Consider the following 27595-nt stretch of genomic DNA (forward strand, 5'->3'; position numbering starts at 1 on the left):
TTACAGGCATGCGCCACCATGCCTGGCTAATTTTTGTATTTTTAGTAGAGATGGGGTTTTGCCATGTTGGTCAAGCTGGTCTTGAACACCTGACCTCAGGTAATCCACCCGCCTTGGCCTCCCAAGGTGCTGGGATTACAGGCATGAACCACTGCACCCGGCCTCAAATTTTTATACCTAGGAAGAAGCAGGGCTAGGCGTGGTGGTTCATGCCTGTAATCCCAGCACTTTGGGAGGCTGAGGCAGGCAGATCACCTGAGGTCAGGAGTTCAAAACCAGCCTGGCCAACATGGTGAAACCCCATTTCTACTAAAAATACAAAAATTAGCCAGGTGGGATTACACGCGCCTGTAATCCCAGCCACCCAGGGGGGTGAGGCAGAATTGCTTGAACCTGGGAGGCGGAGGTTGCAGTGAGCTGAGATCACATCACTGCACTCTAGCCTGGGCGACAGAGGACAACAAGCAGCAAATGAATTGTGAGTCCTAAGGGTGTAGTCCAGATTGGTATACCAGCTTACATCTTTCTTTGACTTTCAGTATTTTGTTTTAAAAATGCATAACTGGCCAGGCCCGCTGACTCATGCCTGTAATCCCAGCACTTTCGGAGGCCGAGGAGGGTGGATCACCTGAGGTCAGGAGTTCGAGACCAGCCTGGCCAACATGGTGAAACCCCGTCTCTACTAAAAAAAATACAAAAATTAGCCAGGTGTGGTGGTAGGCACCTGTAATCCCAACTATTGGGGAGGCTAAGGTTAGAGAATCACTTGAACCCAGGAGGTGGAGGTTGCAGTGAGCTGAGATCGTGCCATTGCACTCCAGCTTGGGTGACAAGTGTGAGACTCTGTCATAAAAAATAAATAAATAAAATAAAAAATAAAAATGCATAATAATTTTATATTATTTTTCATAAAAGGACCTTTTAAATTTTGACATAAACATATTTTAAGGTACTTATCAGTTAAATTATTTAATTCTACCCCTGCACATCCCCCCGATTATAAGAAACTGGGCACTTCAAAAGATGTGTCATGTTTATTTTGTGCCATTAGTCTTTGAGACTAATCATATCCTAATATGAAAAATACAGAATTTGTTTGACTCCTCCACTGGACCATAAGATCATTGAAGACAGGGATGTTTTATTTATGTTTGCATTTTAGTTCCTGCCTTGAATAGTAAAGGCAGCCACTCAATAAATATACTCCTTAATGCTCTCAAATAATATAATCATAATATTCTGTCAATATTCTTAGCTCACATTTTCTTCTTGTTTCTCCTTGAGAGGAGCAATAGTAATACTAAAAAATATAACAAAAAACCTCACGTCTATGGACAGGTGAATGGAAAAGTAAACTGTGGTACGTTCACATAATGGAATGTTAACACAGCACTGAAAAATGATTGAGATTACCTGCAACAATATAGATGAATCTTAGAAGCAAAGTTTAATGAAAAAAGTATGATACTATTTTTATAAAGCTCAAAAACAAGCAAAACTAAACAATGTGTTATTTAGAAATACATAGATAAGTGCTAAAAACACAATCTTCTTCCACCAAAGCAAGGGAATTAAATACAAAATTTCGGCTAGCACTTACCTGCTGTAGGGAGATAAGGGATGTAATTGGAGAGGAACACATAGATACATCTATGTTACTGGCAATTTTCTAGTCCTTGGGTTAGGTGAAAGGCTCAAGCGTATTTATTATATTATGCTTTCTAACTTACATGCTACATATATTTTATCAAATATTATATTAAAATACAATTAAAAAACACAAAAGTGGAGTGGGTTTCTTTACCCTAGATTTTCTCAGAATCTTTAATATGCTAATGTTAAAGTTTTGACCTTTCAAGAGAAGGATAGAGTGTTTTCCAAACTTAGTTGGCTATAGAACCCTTTTTAAAATGGAATACCTATCAATATCTCCTCAAATAAATTTTCTATATAACAAGTCTTGGAATACACTGAATTAAAGTATAAGATACTTCCTTGATTCTAACTAATTCCACTGGGGTTATTTTACAGTATGACACTTTCTTACAAATGATGTAATTGTCTATTAAAAAATGTAACTATTCCTTCGCAATTCCCTCCTTAGTACTGGCCACCTGATTTATGAAACGAAACGAAACAAAACAAAACAAAACAAAGAAGCAAACAGGAGCCCTTGGCACTATTTCTTCTCTTATCGAGAAGAAACAGCAAGAAAAGCAAACAATGATCTAGCATGATCTGCATGGATCTAGCTAGATCTGCATGGATCTGCATGGATCTAGCATTGTTTGTGTCATTCACTGGAATGTCATGCGAAGAGAAAGGAAAAAATTACCCTCATCGCCCACAGGGTAAAAAATGGACTCCTCAAGGACAGAACTCAGAGGTCTGAAAGGTGGTTATCATCTGAGAACATATCTGAAAGGTAGTTATCATCTGAGAATAAAAAGAGGTGTAGATGTGTGGGAACATTCAAGCCCACATCAATGTGTCAGAGCAACCACAACTACAGGGGCAGCATGGTGAACACTATTAAAAAATGTAAGAAATGAAGCCCCAAATAGCCCAGCTGTAGCAACCATGAATGCTGAAGACTCTTTGCAAGTCTTCTTTATTTTTTTGAGATGGAGTCTCGCTCTGTTGCCCAGGCTGGAGTGCAGTGGCACAATCTCAGCTCACTGCAACCTCCACCTCCCCGGTTCAAAAGATTTTCCTGCCTCAGCCTCCCGAACAGCTGGGACTACAGGCGCCCACCATCACGCCCGGCTAATTTTTGTATTTTTTTTAGTAGAGATGGGGTTTCACCATGTTGGCCAGGCTGGTCTCGAACTCCTGACCTCATGATCCATACACCTCAGCCTCCCAAAGTGCTGGGATTACAGGCGTGAGCCACCACGCCTGGCCTGCATCTTTTAATTATAGAGGTACTGACTCTGGAGGGCCCCAAAGGAGAAATTTTAAGTGAACGCAAATGGAAATGGAACTACTAAAAATTTTTCTTCTCACAGACTGCAAAATCATCTGACATCGGACTATCTTCATAGTACATTTTATCACTGCCTCAGTATATTTCCACTTGGAATAATAATATTCTGCCTTTGAATTATGGTAAAGGTTTTTAAGACAACTTATTTGGAAGTAAGGGTGATGACAGAGGTGGTGATGATGAATACCCGAAGTCTGTTTTACTTTATCTCCCCAAAATGTAACAGTAATAACAGCAACAGCAGGTAACATCCATTGAGTGCTTACCCTCTGCCAGATCACCTCTAAGCATTTTCCAAATATTAATCATCTAATCATCACAACAATGGTATGAAGGAGCTATTAAAATACCTCCATTTTACAGCTGAAAAAGCTGAGGCAGAAAGAGGCTAAATGATTTGTCTCAGATCATACAAGTGAATATGTGGCAAAACTGGAATTTAAACAAGGTAGTCTGGCACTGAAATCCATACTCTTAATTGGTATGTTACACTGCTTCTTACAAGACCAAAGGGCACTAAAAGGTGATTTATAAGTAACAGGTTCCACTTAGGCTCAGAAGCTCTAATGATAATCCTAGTGAAAGAACATATGTCCTGAAGGATGCATCATTCATTTGGGGAAGGTAATATTGTACAGTTTTGTCAGAGGAATGGAACTTAGGGCTGTGTTGAATATAATCAACTGGACACTTTATTATTTAAATAATTCCAGTGGCACCAAATTGATGGCTCTTTAAAATTGGTAGAACATTTTAATATTTTTTGATCATAAAAACAGAAATATAGATAATACTGGAAATAATGAGGTAAATGGGTCACTTCTGTCTCACTACACAGAGTTAAACATGTTTGAGTTTTTCCTTACATTTTTAACTTTTTAGTTTTACCCAAGTCCTGAAACAAATATGCAAATCTGTATTGGATCTTCCACATGACACAAAAAGGCATATCCTACAAACTTGTGAGAGAGAATAACTTTTTCCCATAACTCAACATTCTGGCTGCAGGAAACAAACCCATTCAAAGAAGCTTACACAAAAGAAAAATGATTATTATATGGCATTGACAGGGCAGAGGTGTCTGTCACTGACTCAATGTAAGAAGATCATTGCTTCATAAAACCTTGGAATCTGGAACTGGAAGGCTGCTTTGAAACTAGATAACATCTACCTTGCTGACTCTTGCCTCCATTTCTTTCTCATTTATTCATTGGTCTCTTCTTTAAGCTTCACACTGTTAATCTGTTTCTTTCTTCTTTCTCTGCATCTGGGTTGAAGTAAACTGCTTTTTAACCAACCTTCTCCATACACATTGATAATTTTTATTTATTTACTTATTGAGACATAGTCTTGCTCTGTCACACAGGCTGGAGTGCAGTGGCGTGATCACAGCTCACTGTAACCTTTAACTCCTGGGCTCAAGTGATCTTCCCACCTCAGTCTCCCAAGTAGCTGGGACTACAGGTGCATGCCATCATGCATGGCTAAAAAGACTTTTTTTTTTTTTTTTTTTTTTTTAAGAGACAAAAAAAGAGTCTGGGCTTTGTTGCCCAGATTGGTCTCGAACTCCTGGCCTCAAGTGATTCTCCTGTCTCGACCTCTGAAAGCATCGGGATTATAGGCATGTGCCACTGTGCCTAGCTGATAATTTTAAAATTTTATTTTACCCTATTTTTATTTTTTTGAGATGGAGTTTCGCTCTTGTTGCCCAGGCTGGAGTGCAATGGTGCGATCTTGTCTCACTGCAGCCTCTGCCACCCAGGTTCAAGTGATGATTCTCCTGCCTCAGCCTCCTGAGTAGCTGGATTACAGGCGCCCGCCACCACGACCAGCTAATTTTTGTATTTATAGTAGAAATGGGGTTTCACCACATTGGCCAGGCTGGTCTCAAACTCCTGACCTCAGGCAATCCACCTGCCTCAGCTTCTCAAAGTGGTGGGATTACAAGTGTGAGCCACCGTGCCCAGCCTAAATTTTATTTTTAAGAATCAGCAGCAGCTAACCTCAGGGTTGGCAAGGGCATGATGTGAAGATATAAACACACTATTATGTGTATATACTATACAGGTATAATAAAATTTTTCTGGCTGGCAGTTTAGTAATTTTGCATCTTAAAAACGTTTACACCCTCTGATGCCTAACCAACATTGCCAGCAGTGCATGGAATCCAGCATCACACAAATCTGAGCTTGAGTTCCAGCTCTGTATTTCCCTGCTATATGACTTAAAGCAAATTACTTAATTTCTCTATGTTCCTGTTTCTTCGTTTGAAAATTGAGATCATAATGATCTCACTTCTTGGATCATGAAGATTAAATGAGATAATATATGTAATGAAGTCAACTAACTGCCTGTATATAGTATATATTCAATTATTATTATTCCAAGTCAGCAACTGAATAAGTGTTTAAAGATGTATGTAAAATGATGTTTATTACAGTACTGTTAATAAGAGTGAAAAACTGCAAACAATATCAAACAATATTTGTTTTGCTCACCACTATATTCCAGTCTCAAGGTAACCCCTGTAATATAGTAGGTGCTTAATAAGTATTTGTTGAATGAACAAAAAATTGAGGATTGATTAAATTGTGGTATACTTAAACAATAGACTATAATTCAGTTATTAAAAATGATATAGATAAGCATTTTCATTGAAAGCACATGTAGAGTATGTTCCCTTTTATTTAAAAATATATGTGGGCTAGGCCTGGTGTGGTGGTCTATGCCTATAATCTCAGCACTTTGGGAGGCTGAGGCAGGCAGATCACTTGAGCCCAGGAGTTTGAGACCAGCCTGGGCTGTAACATGTTGAAACCCTCTCTCTACAAAAAATATAAAAATTAGTTGGGCACAGTGGTACACACGTGTAATCCCAGCTACTCGGAAGGATGGCTTAAGCCTGGGAGGAGGAGGTTGTAGTGAACCAAGATCGCATCACTGCACTCCAGCCTGGCAACAGAGCAAGACCCTGTCCCTGTCTCTCAAAAAAAAAAAAAAAAAAAAAGTGTGTGTGTGTGTGTGTATTATATATAGATGTATATGTGTGCTGGGCACAGTGGCTCATGCCTGTAATCCCAGCACTTTGGGAGACCGAGGCTGCAGGATCTCTTGAGGCCAGGCGTTCAATACCAGACTGGGCAACATATTTGAGACTCCATCTCAAATAAATAGATAGATAGATTAGATAGATAGATAGCCAGGCTTGGTGGCCCATAGTCCTAGATACTTGGGAGGCTGAGGTGGGAGGACTGCTTCAGCCCAAAAGTTTGAGGTTACAGTGAACTATGATCACACCACTGCACTCCAGCCTGGGTGACAGAGCAAGACCCCATCTTAAAAAAAAAAAAAAAAAAAAAAAAAATTGGCCAGGCTTGGTGGCTCATGCCTGTAATTCTAGGACTTTGGGAGGCTGAGGCAGGTGGATGGCTTGAGGTCAGGACTTCGAGACCAGCCTGGCCAACATGGTGAAATCTGTCTCTACTAAAACTACAAAAATTATTTGGGTGTGGTAGCGCGTGCCTGTAGTCCCAGCTACTCGGGAGGCTGAGGCAGGAGAATCGCTTGAACCCAGGAGGCGGGCGTTGCAGTGAGCCGAGGTGGTGTCACTGCACTCCAGCCTGGGCGACAGAGCAAGACTCCATCTCAAATAAATAAATAAATAAATAAAATTAAAAAAATATGTGTATACATTCATAGCAAAAGATCTAAAATGCTGACAACATTCCCTATGGTGGCAGTATGGCTATTTTTTTGCTTAGCTGTATTAAATTTTTTTTCCTACAAGAATTATATATTGATTTTGTAATGAAAAGATATTTTTCTTTTTTAAATTTCCTTTTTACACACAATTCAGAGGTAAAATGAAAAGCTTTTTTTTTAAATTAAAAAATATATGTTACAGTGCACAAATAAATTGGAATCAAGGGACATGCCTAAATTTGAATCCTGGGTTAAATTCAACTTTATAAAAGGCATCTTATTAGAGTTGTTCATTTATATGTTTATTTTCCTATTAGACATTGAGATCCTTAAAGATACAGAACATGTCTTCATCTTACTAGCACCGTGCACAGAACATTACACATAATCAGCACTCAATAAATGCTTGTCAGTGACAGGCGACACATTCCATCACAACTCTTGCAATGATGTCTAATCCTTTGGTCACTGGAGGAAAATAAGCTGTCAAAGAAAATCTCTTGGCCGGATGCAGTGGCTCACGCCTGTAATCCCAGCACTTTGGGAGGCTGAGGTGGGCAGATCACGAGATCAGGAGATCAAGACCATCCTGGCTAACACGGTGAAACCCCATCTCTACTAAAAATACAAAAAAATTAGCCAGGCGTGGTGGCACGCACTTGTAGTCCCAGCTACTTGGGACTTTGTGGCAGGAGAATCGCTTGAACCCGGGAGGTGGAGGTTGCAGTGAGCCGAGATCATGCCACTGCACTCCAGCCTGGGCGACAGAGCGAGACTCCGTCTCACCAAAAAAAAAAAAAGAAAAAAGAAAATCTCTTTGGGACAGTTTCAAAACTTATCCTGAAATGTCCACAGTGAAGAAAAGTCCCCTCTGGGTTCCCTCCTCTTTGAAATGCAAATTCTGTCATAGTATCCTAATTTTTCTGTAAATAATTCAGAGATTGAACCTACTGGTGGTTACAGGAGAAGGTCCAAGTTTCTAGTGTTACTTGTTTAGGTGGAAATCTATAAAGTACCTGTTGATAACATGAATTGAATCAGCCCCCTACCAGCCTCAAACTTATGTACAGAAATTCAAGATGCCAACTATTTTCTAGGCCCTTAGCTGTATTCACTACAAAAAGTATTGATTTCACTTACTCCATGTCAAAGTTAAATTATTATAACACTTAGGCATCATTTCAGATAGTTATGAAGCTAAAAGCTTCCACTAATTAATCAAGTTAATTTTCTTTTTTTTTTTTTTTTAAGACAAGGGTCCCATTCTGTTACCCAGGCTGGAGTGCAGTGGCGTGAACTTGACTCACTGCAACCTCTGCCCCCTGGGCTCAAGCGATCCTCCCATCTTAGCCTCTCGAGTAGCTGGGACCACAGGCACGCACCACCATGCCCAGCTATTTTTTTTGTATTTTTGGTAGAGACAGGGTCTCACCATGTTGCCCAGGCTGGTCTCGAACTCCTGAGCTCAAGCAATCTGCCCGCCCCGGCCTCCCAAAGTGTGGGATTACAGGTGTGAGTCACCGTGCCTGGCCAATTTAGTCATTTTTATTCAAAGAGCAACACTGTCTCTTAAATCTCATTTTTAATCATCATTGAAAGATAAAATTCTTAAAATAAAAGTAAATGATCCCTCAGTTCTGTATTATTTTTTCCCCAGCTTTGGTTTACAATATTTCTTAGTAGGCTGAAAGCTTCACATATTATCCATTTGATAAAAACACATTTTGCCTATCTTATAGGTGACATTTATAAACAAAGGACTTAAAAATATCATAGCTAGATAAATATTCCAAAATATTATTTCAACTGAGTGCTTAGGTACTCATATTGGAAACAGACTGTGCCCAATTCCAGCTTTACCACTTATTAGCTTTATGACTTTGGGCAAGGTACTTAACTTCTCTCTACTTTGATTTCCTCATCTGAAAAAGGAAGTTGATGACAATTATAAAAATATCTACCTTGGCTGGGTGTGGTGGCTCATGCCAGTAATCTCAGCAATTTGGGAGGCCAAGTTGGGAGGTTTGTTTGAGCCCAGGAGTTTGAGATCAGTCTGGACAACATAGCAAGACCCTGTCTCTAGAAAAAAATAAAAAGTTAGCACCTGTAGTACAAGCTACTTGTGAGGATGAAGTGGTAGGACTGCTTGAACCCAGATCAATGTCACAGTGAGCTGTGTGTGTGCCACTGCACTCCAGCCCAGGCAACAGAGCGAGACCCTGTTTCAATAAAAAAAAAAAAATCTGCTTCATTGAGTCATTATGAGAATTAACAAAATTAAATGGATAAAGCAGTGCAAGTCACAATGTTCTCGTGGCCACATTAAAAAAGTAAAATGAAACAGGTAAAATTAATTTTAGTAGTATATTTTATTTAACCCATATATCCAAAATATTATCTTTCAGCATGTAATCAACTTAAAAAAGTACTGAGATATTTTATATTTTGTTGTACTGTCCTTAAAATTTGGTGTTTTACCAAATTATCATCATACCCCTTGCTTCAGGAATTGTAATAGCCCAGTTTTCCTCAAAGTGTGTGACTCATAACATTGGTTGACATCAGGTGGTTCTGGGGCATGGCATTAAATAACATTGAATTATGCAGTGAGAAACTATTCCATTTTAAATTATCTTTTTTATCTTTCTGAACATTTGAAGGAGAAAATGTCAGTTTGGTACTACAGTGCTTTGTCCTACCTGTAGCTACGATTACAGGTGCGTACCATGATGTCTGGCTAATTTTAAAGTTTTTTGTAGAGATGGAGTCTCACTATGTTGCCCAGGCTGTTCTTGAACCCCTGGCCTCAAATGATCCTCCCAACTGAGCCTCCCAAAGTGGTGGGATTACAGGCATGGGCCACTTTGCTCAGCTACATATAAATTTTTTTTATTGAGATACAACTCATAGACAATAAAATTCACTGATATCAAGGATATTCTTTGATGAGTTTCCCAAATATATCCAGTTGTATAACCAACTCCTCAATCAAGATATAGAACATTTCCATCACTTGAGCAAGAGCTTCTTAAAAATCAAAAAACAGGCCGGTGCGGTGGCTCACGCCTGTAATCCCAGCACTTTGGGAGGCCGAGGCGCGCGGATCAGGAGGTCAGGAGATCGAGACCATCCTGGCTAACATGGTGAAACCCCATTTCTACTAAAAATACAAAAAAAATTAGCCAGGCATGGTGGCAGATGCCTGTAGTCCCAGCTACTTGGGAGGCTGAGGCAGGACAATGGCGAGAACCCGGGAGGCGGAGCTTGCAGTGAGCCGAGATGGCACCACTGCACTCCAGCACGAGCGACAGAGTAAGACTCTGTCTCAAAAAAACAAAACAAAACAAAACAAAAACCGAACAACAAAAGCCATGAAATTAATCCCATACCTTAGAATATATAATGCTAAATTGCTTTGTAGGAACCTTATACTAATTTATACTTCTACTGGCAATATTTCAGACTGCCTCACTATACGTTTATCTTAAACCTTTGTCCCCACCAAGATGGGGACAAAGTTTTATCAGTATGTAAGATGTTTATTGAAGCATTATTTATATTAAAAATGTAAGCTTGGCCAGGTGCAGTGGCTCGTATCTATAATCCCACCACTTTGGGAGTCTGAGACGGGTGGATCACAAGGTCAGGAGTTCAAGACCAGTCTGGCCAAGATGGTGAAACCCCATCTCTACTAAAAATACAAAAATTAGCCGGGAGTGGTGGCAGGCGCCTATGATCCCAGCTACTCGGGAGGCTGAGGCAGAGAGTTCCTTGAACCTGGGTGGTGGAGGTTGCAGTGAGCTGAGATTGCGTCACTGCACTCTAGCCTGGGCAACAGAGGAGACTCCGTCTCAAAAAAAATAAAAAAAATAAAAAATGTATCTCTTAATGCTATCCCTCCCCCCTCCCCCCAGTGTGTGATGTTCCCCTTCCTGTGTCCAAGTGTTCTCATTGTTCAATTCCCACCTATGAGTGAGAACATGTGGTGTTTGGTTTTTTGTCCTTGCGATAGTTTGCTCAGAATGATGGTTTCCAGTTTCATCCATGTCACTACAAAGGACATGAACTCATCATTTTTTAAATGACGAGTTAATGGGTGCAGCACACCAACATGGCACATGTATACATATGTAACAAACCTGCACGTTGTGCACATGTACTCTAGAACTTAAAGTATAATAAAAACATATATATTTTTAAAAAAGTAAAAAAAAAATTACATATCCAATACAGAAAAAAAAGATTTTGAATGTTCCCAATACAAAGAAATGATAAATATTTGATGTGCTGTTATGCTAAATATCCTGATTTGATCAGTATACATTGTATACATGTATCAAAATATTACTCTGTACCTAATAAATGTGTAAAATTATTACATGTCAATTAAAAATTTAAAAAAGCAAAAAAAAAAAATAAAAAATAAAAGTAAACTTGCAGCTGAATATGCTGGTGAAAAAAAAAGTAAACAACCTAAATGTCCAATGGTAATAGTTAAATAAAGACCCATCCTTAAAAATAAAATTATATAGCCATTAAGATTGTTTTAAAGACTTTTTAGTAACATGGGAAAATGTTCTCAATATGATTAAAGAAAAAAACTCTATAGATCTTATGTTAAAAACAAAACATAAACAAAATTCTAAAACATTTAGGTTAAAAAAATATTAGAAGGGGCTGGGCACAGTGGCTCATGCCTATAATCCCAGCACTTTGGGAGGACAAGGCAGGCAGATTACTTGAGGTCAGGAGTTCAAAACCAGCCTGGCCAACATGGTGAAACCCCATCTCTACTAAAAATACAAAAAAAAAAAAAAAAATTAGCCAGGTGTGATGCTGCAGGCTTGTAGTCCCAGCTCCTTGGGAAGCTGAGGCATGAGAATTGCTTAAATCCGGGAGGTGGGGGGGTTGGAGTGAGGCGGGATCGTGCCACTGCACTCCAGCCTAGGTGACAGGGCGAGACTCTGTCTCAAAAAAAAAAAAAAAAAAAAAAGCCAACATATTAACAGTGATTAGCTCTGAGCTGTGGTATTATGAATGATTTTTACTTTTATAATTCATTTTTTTTCCCCAAGACAGAGTCTCACCCAGGCTGGAGTGCAGTGGCCCAATCTCGGCTTACTGTAACCTCTGTCTCCCAGATTCAAGCAATTCTTCTGCCTTAACCTCCTGAGTAGCTGGGACTACATGTGTGCGCCACCACGCCTGGCTAATTTTTGTATTTTTAGTAGAGATGGGGTTTCACCATGTTGGCCAGGCTAGTCTTGAACTCCAGACCTCGTGATCCACCCGCCTTGGCCTCCCAAAGTGCTGGGATTACAGGAGTGAGCCACCGTGTTCAGCCTCGTTTTAACAATGAGCATGAATTACTTGGTCAAGGGGAATGCCTGCTTTCATTTATCTGTTTGCCAGCACTATCTGTCTTTGCTACTTATGGGGAAAATAATTGAAAATGGGATCATTAATTATTCTTTAGGTTTATAGCTAATGAGGGCTTAGTTGAATCTAGTAGTATGACAAAGAATGTACTATGTACAGTAATTATTATTGGCTTGAAAGGGAATCTGGCAGCGAGAGAATTGTTGCTCTCATGCCATCTTCTAGCAGGATATGTCTTTCTATTTGTCAAAAGTTTTAAGAAGCACTGGAGACTAAATAAAGTTCACGTAGTGCTCAAGCAATGGCAGTGCTGTTGGCTAATGAATTCACCTAGCCACCCTTTTTCCCTCTACTTCTATCTTGAATCCCATGAAGACAGGGATTTTTGCCTATTACGATAACAATTCCATCTGTATGGATTGGGTTCTTGACCTCTCAGCTCACACAGCTAACTTAAAGGTGTCAATTGCTGCTGGCAGGGACTAGAACTCTTTAATATTGATTGACCTGTGAAGTGATAAGGCAGGCCAGCTCAAAATCCAAACCAAGATTCTCGTTTATTTGCAAGGTAGGATCATGTGCTTCAGAAAACCAACTACGATAATGGCTCAGTTTATTGCAGGTGAATAAAATAATGGGTAAAGTTTGTTTAACTACATCTAGAAATTTGCATTTTTATAATAAGCAAATATTCATTTTGGTGGATAATTCTCTTAATTCATATTAGCTTTGATAGCTCCTCCTAAAACATAAGTCAGGTGTCATGGCTCTGCTTAAAACCCTATAACACACACAAAAACTTGTACATAAATGTTTATAGCAGCATTACTTATAATAGCCAAAAGATGGAAACATCCTAAATGTCCATCAATTGATGAATGGATAAATAAAACATGGCACATGCATACAGTGAAATATTACTCAGTCATAAAGAGGAATAAAGTACTGATGTATGTTACACATGGAGGAGTCTTGAAAACATTATGCTAAGTGAAAGAAGCCAGTCACAAAAGAATACATATTATATGATTCCATTCACATGCAATGCTCAGAATGGGGACATTTATAGAGACAGAAGTTAGATTAGTGGTTTATTAGGGCTGGAGAGGGGGATTTTTTGATACGATGAAAATGCTTTTTTTTTTTTTTTGAGGAGGAGGAGGAGTTTCGCTCTTGTTGCCCAGGCTGGACTGTAATGGCGTGATGCAACCTCTGCCTCCTGGGTTCAAGCAATTCTCCTGCCTCAGCCTCCCGAGTAGCTGGGATTATAGGTGCGTGCCACCATGCCTGGCTAATTTTTGTATTTGTAGTACAAATGGGGCTTCACCATGTTGGCCAGGCTGGTCTCAAACTCCTGACCTCAGGTGATCCACCTGCCTCAGCCTCCCAAAGTGCTGGGATTACAGGTGTGAGCCACCACGGCCAGCCAATGAAAATGTTCTAAAATTGACTGTGGTAATAGTTGAATATATCTGTGAATATACTAAAAACCACTGAATTTTACACTTCAAATGGGTGACTTGTATGGTATGTAAATTATAGCTCAATAAAAACATTAAAAAAAACCCCAACCCAAAAGTGCTCTCTAACTCCTAGTGAAAAGCAGTCCTCACAGTATATAAGGCACTCCAGGAACAGCCCCAGGTGTTGATGCCTCTCGCACTGCATTTCTTTCTACTCCTCTTGCTCACTCCACCCAGACTCACCAGCCTCCTTGCAGCTCCTCCAACGCATTGCATGATTCTTAGGACATGGTTGTGGCTGTGCCTGGAATGCTTTTTCCCTCTATCTGTTTGGCTTACTCCCCCCACCTCCTTTAAGTCTTTGCACACTCTTCTTTCTGTCGCCCACGCTGGAGTGTAGTGGCTCGATCTCAGCTCACTGCAACCTCCACATCCTGGGTTCAAGCGATTCTCCTGCCTCAGCCTCCCATGTAGCTGGGATTACAGGAGTGTACCACCAGGCCCGGCTAATTTTTGTATTTTTAGGAGAGATGGGGTTTTGCCATGTTGGCCAGACTAGTCTTGAACTCTTGACCTCAGGTGATCCGGCCGCCTTGGCCTCCCAAAGTGCTGGGATTATAGGTGTGAGCCATGGCACCTCGCCTACACACATCTCTTCTTAAGGAGGCCTTTCCTGATACCATACTGAGTAGTGTAACCTACAGCCACTGTCCCCAAGCACTATCAATTTCCCTTTACACAGTTTCATATTCCCTGCCCCCCTATTGCATTTATTACATACTGATTTACTATAAAATATACTTATTTGTTAAGCTTATTGTTTATTTCTGTCTCCCCCTGCATTAAAATGAAAGCTTCACAAGGGTTAGGATCTTTGTTTTATTCATGGAGGTATCCCAGTGCTCAGTAAATATTTGAGTGAACCAATTATTGGCTTTACATTGTTCTCACATGTTCAATAAATATCTATTACAGAACTCATAACTAGAACTCCTGACTGTTCTATATAGATGTTGATGAAAATTTCTGTGATGCTATAGCAATGACTCATGCCATATGTAATTCCTAGAAACTGAAATTTGACATTCCCCCTCCCCTACAAGTAAATATATATCTGGCTAATACAACTAATGAGACAAATGAAGAGGAGGAAATAAGGTAGTAAGAGGAAGGAAAGTAATTCCATAAGAAGGGCAAATACTGAGACAGGAGATTATAGTCTGTACACTGCAAACCTGCATAGATCCCAGAGACACACTAGACTGACTAACTGCTTAGGACAGCATGTGTTCAGGTCAGATTCTTTTTCAGGGCAGGTTCTTTGCCTTCAAAAAAGCACGAGAGTTATACCTTTAAAGAAGTCTCTGTAATTGGTTACTACATTTTATTTCTGTGTATTTCATTATATATGAAATGAAAATGGGAAGTAATACAAAATTCATTTAAACTTCATATGGCTATGGAAAGAGAAGAAATATTGACTGCCTCTCTTTATTTAGAAGGCAATTTTATTAAGAACGTTGCTAAGGAGGGCAGGGCACGGTGGCTCACGCCTGTAATCCCAGCACTTTGGGAGGCCGAGGCGGGCGGATCACAAGGTCAGGAGATCGAGACCACGGTGAAACCCCATCTCTACCAAAAATACAAAAAATTAGCCGGGCGCGGTGGTGGGCGCCTGTAGTCCCAGCTACTCAGGAGGCTGAGGCAGAAGAATGGCGTGAACCCAGGGGGCGGAGCTTGCAGTGAGCCGAGATCGCGCCACTGCACTCCAGCCTGGCCGACAGAGCGAGACTCCGTCTCAAAAAAAAAAAAAAAAAAAAAAGAATGTTGCTAAGGAGATAATTTTCTTCTGCAAACTTCCTTGGTGTCTTAGCAGCAAATACATGCCTTCTATTTTAAATGGTGTTTAAATCTAAACAAAGATAATCACAATTACAGCTAATCAGAGCAGGCCCTATAGAAACCAATCATACAACTACGGAAGGCCTGCATATATAGAACTCTGCTTCATTACAACCAGCGCCTGAATCACTAAAAAATATTATCGCAAAAGAACTGTTTTAAAGAAATAAAATAAGCAAGAAAGAGCCACTTTAAGATAACTTTGAATGGCAACTTCAATTTCAGATTAAACTAATGTATATTTCCTATTAGGATCTAAGGGACCTATATCTTCAGGTAACTTCTGGCTTAAGATGACGAGCTTACTTATACAAAGGCCCTGTTCTTACACTAAAAATTATGTTCATTTTTGGAAATATACTAGGGAGGAAAGGAATAATTGCTTTATCTTCTTTATTTTTAAGTTTTGTTTACAACTAAGATTTTGTTTCAATTTACAGTAAAAGCGATCTTGATGTACGTTAGAAATAGAAATAGAGAAATCATGATTAAGGTTGTTAAAATTGCTACCTGACGGGTAAGGGTACTTGTTATTTTTTGGGATGCAGGAGATCAATTTTGACCTATCTACCCATTACGTTAAGTGATTAAGTAATAAAAAAAACTAGTAGGTGGTAGTTCTGAAATTTGAATGCAGAATAAATCTGTAGTAATCTCAGATTTTATTATTATTTTTTTAGACGGAGTTTCGCTCTTGTTGCCCAGGCTGGAGTGCGATGGCGCGATCTCAGCTCATCGCAACCTCTGCCTCCTAGGTTCAAGCGATTCTCCTGCCTCAGCCTCCCTAGTAGCTGGGATTACAGGCATGTGCCACCACGCCCGGCTAATTTTGTATTTTTAGTAGAGACGGGGTTTCTCCATGTTGGTCAGGCTGGTTTCGAACTCCTGACCTCAGGGGATCCACCCGCCTCAGCCTCCCAAAGTGCTGGGATTACAGGCATGAGCCACCGCGCCCGGCCTCAGATTTTATTTAAGAGTTGTAATAGGGAAACCAAGTGACCTGTATTCCAGAAATATCCCACAATAGACATTCCCTATTCTGGAAGGATAGTAGCTTCTGTATTAATACGTCACACAGTGACAAGATATCATTTCTTTCCTGTTTATTGGGGTACCCACTAATCCAAATCCATGGATTTAGATGTAAGACATGTAAGACATGGACAACCATACCATGACTTACATGATTCTAAGTATAAAAGGAGAGCAATATCATGGCAAATCTAAACGTATACCATTTTCTCATCTCCTTAGTCTCTCAAAAAGCTACTTCTGTGCTGCAGAGCTCTTGAGATCAAGGCTGCATTTTTGTCACTTATTCTTTTGGCCTGTTTCCTTAAGAAATAACCCACATATTACAGAGAAAATTATACACTAAAACTCCTACAAAATTAAACCATTAAACCCTAATAATTCACAGAAACAAATTATTCAATGTTTTCTTCTCCATATCATATTATTGCTAGTTCACTGCAGCCCTACTATATCCAGGTATAAAACTGATTTTTAAAAAATATTAGCCTTTCCATTACTGAGAGTCTAAGATTCCAATATGTATTAAGAGTTGTAAACTTACTAAATATGTTAGTAATACCCAAGGTAGCCTACATTCATCATGAAAATTGAGCCTTTCCATTCAAAGCTGAAACTATTGCTTTCAGTTACTTAAGCTTTCAAAATAACTGGCCTCTGAAATATAAATTCCATCATCTTCTTACTGGTATGATAAAATTTCACTATTTACTTATTGGCTAGGGCTATATATTTATAAAAGTAAACTATAAACACTTGATATTGAATCATTTATATATTGCAAAAATCAACTAATATTTTTTCCTGTTTGGTGATTGCCATAGCAACTCCCTCTTTGCAAAAGTTTCATTGGTCAGGAAGCCAGTGAACAATTCTGTTCAAAATTTTATTGAATCTTTATTGCTAAGATATCTGCTCAAATGTAATACAGTGTACTGCTTAGCATGCTATTAGGTCACACAGAGATACCAACACTGACAATAGCTGGAAGAATCTAGCATAAAGCCTTTGCAGGGCTGCCTTACCTTCTTAATTTTATATAAGGATGATTTGTTGAGGCCGGGTGCGGTGGCTCACTCTTGTAATCCCAGCACTTTGGGAGGCCAAGGCAGGTGGATCACTTGAGGTCCAGAGTTCGAGACCAGCCTGGCCAACATGGTGAAACCCCGTCTCTACCAAAAATACAAAAATTAGCTGGCTGTGGTAGTGCACGCCTGTAGTCCCAGCTACTCTGGAGGCTGAGGCAGGAGAATCGCTGGAATCCGGGAGGCAGAGGTTGCAGTGAGCCGAGATCAAACCACTGCACTCCAGCCTGGGCGACAGAGCAAGACTCCGTCCCCAAAAAAACAAAAGGTCATTTGTCAGGAACTTGAACACTAATTTAAGGAAAACTCTAGATGTTTCATTGTTTTTTTTCTTTTTTCTTCTTTTTTGAACAGAAAATGAAGTTTTATTCATAGTACCCCCTTTTTTTTTTTTTGAGACAGGGTCTTGCCCTGTCACCCAGGCTGGAGTGCAGTGGTGCCATCTCAGCTCACTGCAACCTCTGTCTTCTGGGTTCAAGTGATTCTTGTGCCTCAGCCTCCCGAATAGCTGGGATTACAGGCGCACACCACCACACCTGACTAATTTTTGTATTTTTTAGTAGAGATGAGGTTTCACCATGTTGGGCAAGCTGGTCTCGAACTCCTGGCCTCAAGTGATATGCCTGCCTTGGCCTTCCACAGTGCTCAAAATGCTGAGATTACAGGCATGAGCCACCGTGCCCAGCCCATAGCACTATTAATTAGTCAAACACATCTAAAACATGTATTTTTGTATGTAATATGACTAAATTATAAAGACATATATAAAAATCTTTACTAATCTATCTTTCTATCTAAATCCAACTTATTTTATTTATTTTGAGACAGGGTCTTGCTCTGTCACCCAGGCTGAAGTGCAGTGGTACAATCTCAGCTTACTACAGCCTCCGCTTCCCAGACTCAAGCGATTCTCCTGCCTCAGCCTCCCAAGTACCTGAGGCCACAGGTGGCGCCACCACGCCTGGCTACTTTTTTGTATTTTTGGTAGAGATGGAGTTTCGCCACATTGCGCAGGCTGGTTTCAAACTCCTGAGTTCAAGCAGTCTGCCCACTTTGGTCTCCCAAAGTGCTGGGATTACAGGCCTGAGCCACGATGCCTGGCCCCCAACTTATTTTTAATTTTTAATTTTTATTATTTATTCATTTATTTATTTATTTTTGAGACAGAGTCTCACTCTTGCCACCCAGGCTGGAGTGCAGTGGGGCGATCTCGGCTCACCGCAACCTCTGCCTCCCAGGTTCAAATGATTCTCCTGCCTCAGCCTCCTGAGTAGCTGGGACTACAAGTGCCTGTCACCATGCCCGGCTAATTTTTGTATTTTTAGTAGAGATGGGGTTTCCCCATGTTGGCCAGGCTCGTCTCAAACTCCTGACCTCAGGTGATCCACCCACCTCGGCCTCCCAAAGTGCTGGGATTACAGAAATGACCCACCATGCCTGGCCCCCCTACTTATTATTATTATTTTTTATTATTATTTTTTGAGACGGAGTCTCCCTCTGTAGCCCAGGCTGGAGTGCAGTGGCACAGTCTCGGCTTACTGCAACCTCTGCTTCCCAGGTTCAAGTGATTCTCCTGCCTCCGCCTCCTGAGTAGCTGGGACTACAGGTGTGTGCCACGACGCCCAGCTAATTTTTGTATTTTTAGTAGAGACGGGGTTTCACTGTGATAGCCAGGATGGTCTTGATCTTCTGACCTCGTGATCCACCCTCCTCGGCCTCCCTGTGATAGCCAGGATGGTCTTGATCTTCTGACCTCGTGATCCACCCTCCTCGGCCTCCTAAAGTGCTAGGATTACAGGTGTGAGCCACCGCACCTGGCCTATTTTTTAAAATGCAGATATATATGTTTAATTTTAACCTGCTGATATTTCAAATTAAAGGGATGATGCTACAATTCTTAGTCACTGGCCATAAGGCTACAAATAGTGAGAAATATTAACTCTCAGAGGAATCACTTAAGGGTCAATTCATCTTTTTGAATTCTGATATGGAAGCCTATTTAAAAGCATATGATTAACTAAACATTCACGAAAAAACTCATTTGGATTAAGAAGACAAAATCCCATATGGCTACCATCAAGTAATAAAACCTTTTGCACCCTAAATTATTAAACATTATTTAGAGAATAATGCAGTATTAGGCATTCAAGTAATACTGAGGAAGGAAATGCATAGTGGTTAAAAGCATGGGTTCTGGCTTCCAATACTAGCTCCATCTCTTACTAGTCATGTTTACTTGAGTAAGTTAATCTCTCTGTGCCTCAGTTTCCATATATAAAGATAATAATAGTACAAATTTTATGTGAGGATTCAATGAGTTAATAGATTTAAAGTACTTTCAGTACAGTGCCTAGCACACAGTATCTACTCAATAAGTATGAACTATTATTGCTTTTATTAGCAGCAAAGGGAGACACTTGAAAAAATAGCTCTAATAATATTATGTCACTTCTGTGCTCAAAAATATTCAAGAGGTGCCCTTGAATTAGGTACAAAACCCTCAGTTTGACATTTTAGGATGCACGGCTATCCTTCCAAATCGTATCATCTACTGGTGTTCAAAATGGAGTTTCTATAATGTCACTACCATTTTATCCACTCCCAAGATCATAACCACACTGACACTTCCATTTCTAGAATTAAGGCAGATTATATAAGGTGAAAATTATCTTGTAATAAAACACATACAAATGCAGGATAAAAAATGACAAACATCCTTTTAAATGAATATCTAACTTCTTTAGAAAGTGAGAGGAATTGCTAAGGGTCAGCACAAAAAAGGAACCAAAACTTAGCTTGATAAGTATAAACTGATGCTACAACTATCTAATAGGTGTGTGCCAGTGTTATTAAACAAGGGCACTGTGTTTTAGTAGCCACAGAGGGTCAGGAAAGAAGGCTTAGGCCTCAGTAAGAAAACAAATCAAAATTGAGATTTCCATGTAATATAGAGACCCTCACTGAAAAAGTGGACTAAAAAAATCTATCTGCACAAGGAGATATGCTTTGCAAGGTTCAGGAACCCTTAAGCATAGAAACTAACATAAAAATGATTCCAGACTGACAATGCTCTTGGGGTACCTAGCAAAAATGAAAGAAAAATATGCAAGAGAGATATATCTTGAATGTCAGCTCCTCATGGGTGCTATAGATAAAATCCTTCTTAAGATAACTCATAAGTCAAAATCACAGAACACATGCAGAAATGCTTCATCATGAGCTAATGTTAGCAGATACAACAGCAGAATTAGACCTCCACATACTTCAGATTATACAGTTAATGTGGTTTAGGAAAAATAAAGGATTTGAAAACATGAGAAAAAAAGAGGATATTAACAAAAACATCAGGCAAATTTGAAAAAGCAGCAAAATAGAACTCATAAGCATAAAAATATAATACTAGTGGACTTAGTAGACAAATTAGACATAGATTAGATATAGCTGAAGAAAGAATTATTAACTGGAACACTGATCTGAAAAAATTATACAGAAGACAGCACAGAGAGATAGCAAATGGATAACATAAATGAGAGATTAAGAGACCTGAAGAATAGATGAAGGTTTAACATATATCTCACAGTAATTCCAGGATAGACAACAGGAGATGAAAGAGAAGCAATATTCAAGAAATAATGACTGTAAAATTTCCAGAAATTATGCCAAACATGAATTTTTCATACCAAGTAATACAGTATTCCATTGTTGTCTTACTTTTAAGTAAGTGAAAATTATCAACCTGAAATTCTAAACTTGGCTGAATTAAGACACTTTTAGACAAAGGCATCAAAATGAACAATAGCTGAAAAAAATACTAAATTTTTTTTTTTTTTTTTTTTTGAAGACAGGGTCTCATTCAGATAGGCTGGGGGATGGTGACATAATCATGGCTCACTGCAGCCTCAATCTCCCAGGCTTGTGATCTTCCCACCTCAGCCTCCCAAGTAGCTGGGACCACAGACACATGCTACCATGCCCAGCTAATTTTTGTGTTTTTTTGTAGAGACAAAGTTTCACCATGTTGCCCAGCCTGAACTCCCTGAACTCCTCTTGAATTCCTGGGCTCAAGCAATCCGCCTGCCTCGGCCTCCCAAAGTGCTGGGATTACAGGTGTGAGCCACTATGCCTAGTCCATGCCCAGCTAATTTTTACTTTTTTTTTTTTTTTTTTAGAAACAGAGTCACTCTATATTGCTCAGGTTGGTCTTAAACTTCTGAGCTCAAGTGATCCTCCTGCCATGGCCTCCTAAACTACTGGCCAATAATTTTTTTTTTTTTTTTTTTTTTTTGAGATGGTGTTTTGCTTTGTTGCCCAGGCTGGAGTGCAGTGACTCGATCTTGGCTCACTGCAACCTCCACCTTCCCAGTTCAAGCAATTCTCCAGCCTCCTAAGTAGCTGGGATTATAGGCATGTGCCACCACGCCTGGCTAATTTTTGTATTTTTCAGGAGAGATGGGATTTCACCATGTTGGCCAGGCTGGTCTCGAATTCCTGACCTCAAGTGATCTGCCCACCTTGGCCTCCCAAAGTGCTGGGAGTACAGGCATGGGATTCAGGCAAGAATGTTCTTTAGTTAGAAGAAAACTGGATTGAAGAAAGAGCCAGAAGGAAAGAAACAAAGTGGAGGGGGAAAAGGGGGCAAATATGTGGGTAAATATAAATAAACATTAACTACTGAAAATAATGACTAATTTGGGAATTTAAAAAGGTAAAACCAAAACACTGGACAATGATAGTGTACAAATTGGGAGGAAGGTGATTACAGTTAAAACATTTTAATATTCTTATTTGTGAGAAAGGCAGAAATAGATTAAGTTTAGCCTTTATTTCTTCTTCTTCTTCTTCTTTTTTTCTTTGAGACAGAGTCTCGCTCTGTCACCCAGGCTGGAATGCAGTGGCACGATTTCGGCTCACTGCAACCTCTACCTCCCAGGTTCAAGCATTCTCCTGCCTCAGCCTCCTGAGTAGCTGGGACTACAGGCGCCTGCCACCACGCCTGGCTAATTTTTGTATTTTTAGTAGAGACGGGGTTTCACCATGTTGGCCAGGCTGGTCTCCAACTCCTGACCTCAAACTCCTGACCTCAAATGATCCACCCTCCTTGGCCTCCCAAAGTGCTGGGATTACAGGTGTGAGCCACCACGCCTGGCCTATTTCTTCTTTTATTCAAAAAATATCTTTTAAGAACAGGTAAAACTAATCTACAGTGACAGAAGTCATAATAATGAATACTTTGCAGGGATTTGTGACAAGAAGGGAGCATGAGGAATAAGAAAGGCTGTTGGGGGTGCTGGCAATGTGCTATTTCTTGATCATTACACTCAGAGGTCGTCTCATAGATATACTCACTTTGCAATGTTTTACTGAGCTGTTTATCATTTATATACTTTTCTGTACATAATGAAATACCTGTGTGTAAGTGTATGTATGTGGTATCACAGAAAGATATTTGGCTTTGTCCCCTCTTAGCACAGAGCTCCTAATTCCCTAAGAATTTTCTGAGTACTGAGGGTGACGGGAGCATCTTTTGTTTCAATGAGATGACTTGGTGGGCCTCTAGGTAGCTTCAGGATGAGGGCTAGTTGCCTGAAAGGCCAAGCCTTAATAAGAAACTGAATTTTCAGCCCCACCCCTCAACCTCCAGGGCAGGGGAAACAGTTGGAGCCTGAATCAATCACCAGGGGCTAATGATTTAATCAAGCATGCCCACATAATGAAACCTCCATAAAAACCCCTACCCAATAGTGTTCGAAGAGTTTGTGGGTTGGTGAACATATGAAGGTGCTGGGGTGGGTGTTCCTAGAGCAGGCATGGAGACTCCACACCCCACCCCTATACCTTGCCCTATGCATCTCTTACATTTGGCTGTTCCTGAGTTGTATCCTTTGTAATAACTGGCAAATGTAGTAAAGTGGTTTCCTGAGTTGTGTGAACTGTTCTAGTAAATTATCAAACCTGAGGAAGGGGTCATGGGAACCCCTGATTTACAACCAGTCACTCAGAAATACGGGTGGTCTGGAACTTGTGACTGGCATCTGAAGTAGGGGTGGTCTTGTGGGGTTAAGCCCTTTTAACTTTGAGATGAGATGCTAACTCCAGGTAGATCGTGTCAGAATTGAATCAAATTGTTAAATATCCAGTTGGTGTCTGGAGAATTGGAAAAATGGTGTTGGGAAAGACATGGTATATTTGGTGTCAAGAAGAAAAAAGCCCCTCACTGTAATATTTCTGTAGAAGTTATAAAAGGAAACGCTACAGCACAGTTTACACAAAACTAAAATTCTGATAGACTATAAAGATATCATGTTAAATATGTATCCTAAAAATAATTTTTAAAATGCATGTTAATATTTATATAATCTTGGGTAGGAAATAACTTTCTAGGCATGACACCAAAGGCAGAAATCACAGGTAAGTGTGACCATATACAATTAAAATAATAACAACAAAACTTGTATACAACAAAACACTGTGAATAGTATAAAACAAAAATATAGAGGAAAAAGATTTGCAAAATAAATACTAGACAAATGGCCAATAACCTTATTTATATACATAGAATTAAAAAAATTATTAAGAAAAAAAGGAATACTTCAATTGTGGAATGGGCAAAGAATATGAACTAGCAATTCACAAAAGAAATATATAAATAGCCAGTGAGTTCTGGACACTAACATAGAGGTTAGTAATTGGCCCAAGTTCACAAAAATAGTAAGACGGAAATCAGGATTCAAACCCAAGAAATCTTATCCAGTAAATATTTGTTTAATGAATGAATGATTATATAGTTAACAATAGAAGATGTTTACATCAGACTGCAAAATGAAAGTTAAAACACAGAATGTACGATGAGATCCCTTTCTGCCCACACATTCATACAAACGTCTATACAGGCTTAGAAAAAAGGCCTGAAAACACTAAAATGTAACAGTGGTTAGATTATGGAAACTTTTTTTCTCTTTGTACTTTCTGAATTAAAAAAATTCAGAATATGCATATATTACTTCCATAATAAAGGAGAAAAGTTATATTCAAAACCAAATAATCATACAAAATTAAAAAGTACACAAATACTTTTAATGACTCCCAATTATCTATGAATACATGGCTCAGCATGGATCTCTCAGGGTCCCTAATCTTTAGATTCAACAATCATGTCACGGTTCTCCAGTCTTTTCCTCTTCTACCTTTAGCTGCTAAATTAATCTTCCTAGAACACCGTGAGTTTCTTGTAATCACTACTTTCAATAATTCCCCATTTTCTATGTAAAAAAGTAGAAATTCCCAAGCCTGGCACTCAAGGCCTTCCACAATGATGGCATTCAATCATCCTTTCACTTTATTACACACATTCCAGCTAGTCAACTATTTGCTGTTCTTTGTGTATGTATGTTGCCTACAGCTTTTATAACTTGTTCATGTGGTTAACTCTACCTAGAATGTGCTCTCCTTCCATATGTCCATTTTCACCCAAGGCTCAGCTAATATACTATCTTCTATGTGAAATATTTGCTAATTTCCCTTAGTCACTCTGAGAATCCTTGGCCCTTTTATCTGCCTCTCTGGGCACTTATTTTCTTATTTTTAAATGTTCTTTCCTAATAGACAATAACTTGAGGTAGGATCTTTAGATTATTCATCTTTGTATTCTTACTGAATACTTGCTAAGTGAATAAAGTTAATCAACAAAATAGAAAAACTCACAGACTTCAACACCATTATGTTTAAGTATTTTCAAAGTCTAAGCTGTGGCTATTAGGTTTCTCCTTCTTTAAAAAAAAACCAATTTTTAATTTTTCCCCCTTCCTTATGAATTAGGTCCAAGGGTTTCTCCTTGTTTGAACACAGGAAATACAAATTGTTAACAGTGTAAGATGGTTCTTACTTTCTAGGTCTTTGACCTAATAAAGAGATTTATGAACTTAACGAACTTAACTACTATAGATCCTTTGTCTCACAAATTCTTAAATTATTCTGGAGCTGCAAACACCAGAGAATTTCAGTCTACAGCAGTTTGGTTAGTATTGACCAAATTTTTCCAACATAAAGGGAATTTAAGCTTTATCCTCTGGGAAAGAGGACACAGTTATAGAATGAATGTTCTCCTTTACCTTTTCGTGTTGTGCACTGTGGTGCCTCCCAGGACAATCCTCACTCCAGGAGTGGTGCGGTTCAGGTTATAAACTGTTAGAGCCTCTTCATAGGTAGCTCCTCCAATTACAAACACAATGATATCCTGAGGTCTGCAATAATGAAGAATGAGATATTATCACACGATAAGAAAAAAAAAAGGACTGTGACTTATATACACAGAGTTTTAATTTCTAAATCTTTTTTTTTGGTGGAGGAAGCAGAATTAAAGCAGAATAGAATAAAAGGTTTAAAAAAAGTTTTAATTATCTGAAATTGGCAGGAAACAGAGCAGGAAATGCTGAATAGTGATTTGCTTTCTGTTTATGAGCGGATGTCTTATAATTTCTGTGCTGTGGATTTCAGAATAGCACAATAGTGTTTGCTGGAACCAAATGTAGAAATATTCTTTTATATTCAAGAGGGTGCAGAGTGCCTTACCGTGACATGATATCAATACAGCAGTATTTTATGTTTGTATTAATACTACACATCTCCTTTCATGTATAAGCCCTTTGTCAAATATTTAGTACAGTGCTATTACAATGGCTTCTGTCCAAGGACCTCAAAGCATTTTTGAAATAACTAGCATATTTGGATGTCCCCAAAACATGGAAACTACAAACATTTAGTATTTTGAGTATAAAAAAAAGAATGGGACACAAAAATTAATGGTGCTTCTAGGAACTCTATCTTTTCTTGAAATCTTTTTTCTGAATCCTTTGATAAACCAAGAAAAAGAAACCATGGAAACCAAAAAAACCATGAGTTTAGCTGATACTGGACATGTGAACACAGCTCAGTCACTAGCTTCACTTGGGTAGCACTGTGTTGTTTTACTCTGTTTCCTGTTTCAATCCTTATCAAAATGGCTTCATAACAAAAGTGAATGTTCCTCCTATTAGCTCCTTCTTTAAATATCACCAAGAAGGAGATCAAATTATTTTCAAAACCATTACTAGGCAAATAATTTTGTTAAATCACTCATTGGACACTAAAACTACATCAATCAGAAGCATCCATTTTGAATGTTATTGCACAAAACTAACCAGAAACATCTTTAATCAAGGAATATACATGCTTATGTATAAATCATGAAAAAAACCCCAAACCTACATTTCCTTCCTGCTTGTCTCTCTCTCTTTTTCTAAAATACCTTGAAAGAATTAACTGAGAGAGTATTTGTTCTTGTGGGACTTCACTGAAACAGAATCAGCTATTGTGGCTATTTAAAAATGTTCAGATAGTCTCTAAATTGCAGAGATTTCCCAGTAAAAGTTATACAAGATCAGGCATGGTGGCTCATGCCTGTATGCATTTTGGGAGGCCAAGGAGGGTGGATCAGTTGAGCTCAGGAGTTTGAGACCAGCCTGGCCAACATGGGGAAACCCAGGCTCTACTAAAAATACAAAATTAGCTGGGTGTAGTGGCAGGTGCCTGTAATCCCAGCTACTCGGGAGGCTGAGGCAGGAGAACTGCTTGAATCTGGGAGTTGAAGGTTGCAGTGAGCCAAGATCGTGCCACCATACTCCAGCCTGGGCAACAGAGACTCCATCTCCAAAAACAAACAGACAAAAACACCCCAAAAAAACCTTCCCCCTAAAAACAGTTATACAAGCTACCAATGATGAAGAGGTTGTTATGGTAAAGTATCAATTATGATAAGGGTCCCCAAACCCAGGCTGAGGACCAATACCAGTCCGTGGTCTGTTAGGAACTGGGCGGGGGCACAGCAGGAGGTGAGCAGTGAGTATTAGGGCCTGAGCTCTGCCTCCTCTTAGATCAGTGGAGGCATTAGATTCTCATAGGAGTGCAAATCCTACTGTGAACTACGCATGGGAGGGATCTAGGTTGTGTGCTCCTTATGAAACTATTGCCTGATGATGGGTGAGGTGGAACAGTTTTATATTACTTGACTT

The 27595-nt window shown here is 39.3% G+C and overlaps 1 protein-coding gene across 2 annotated transcripts in view; it reads right to left on the reverse strand.

Moving 5' to 3' along the window:
- The window catches only part of VPS45 (vacuolar protein sorting 45 homolog), a 77763-nt gene that overhangs the window by 9281 nt on the left and 40887 nt on the right, over positions 1-27595 (reverse strand). For both annotated transcript variants that reach the window (XM_009244888.4, XM_002810293.6), the window contains one exon: positions 25658-25789. In XM_009244888.4, the coding sequence (XP_009243163.1) occupies positions 25658-25789 (132 nt within the window). The remainder of the gene's footprint in view (positions 1-25657; positions 25790-27595) is intronic.

The sequence above is a fragment of the Pongo abelii genome, chromosome 1, assembly GCF_028885655.2.
Source record: "Pongo abelii isolate AG06213 chromosome 1, NHGRI_mPonAbe1-v2.0_pri, whole genome shotgun sequence".
Lineage (NCBI taxonomy): Eukaryota > Metazoa > Chordata > Mammalia > Primates > Hominidae > Pongo > Pongo abelii.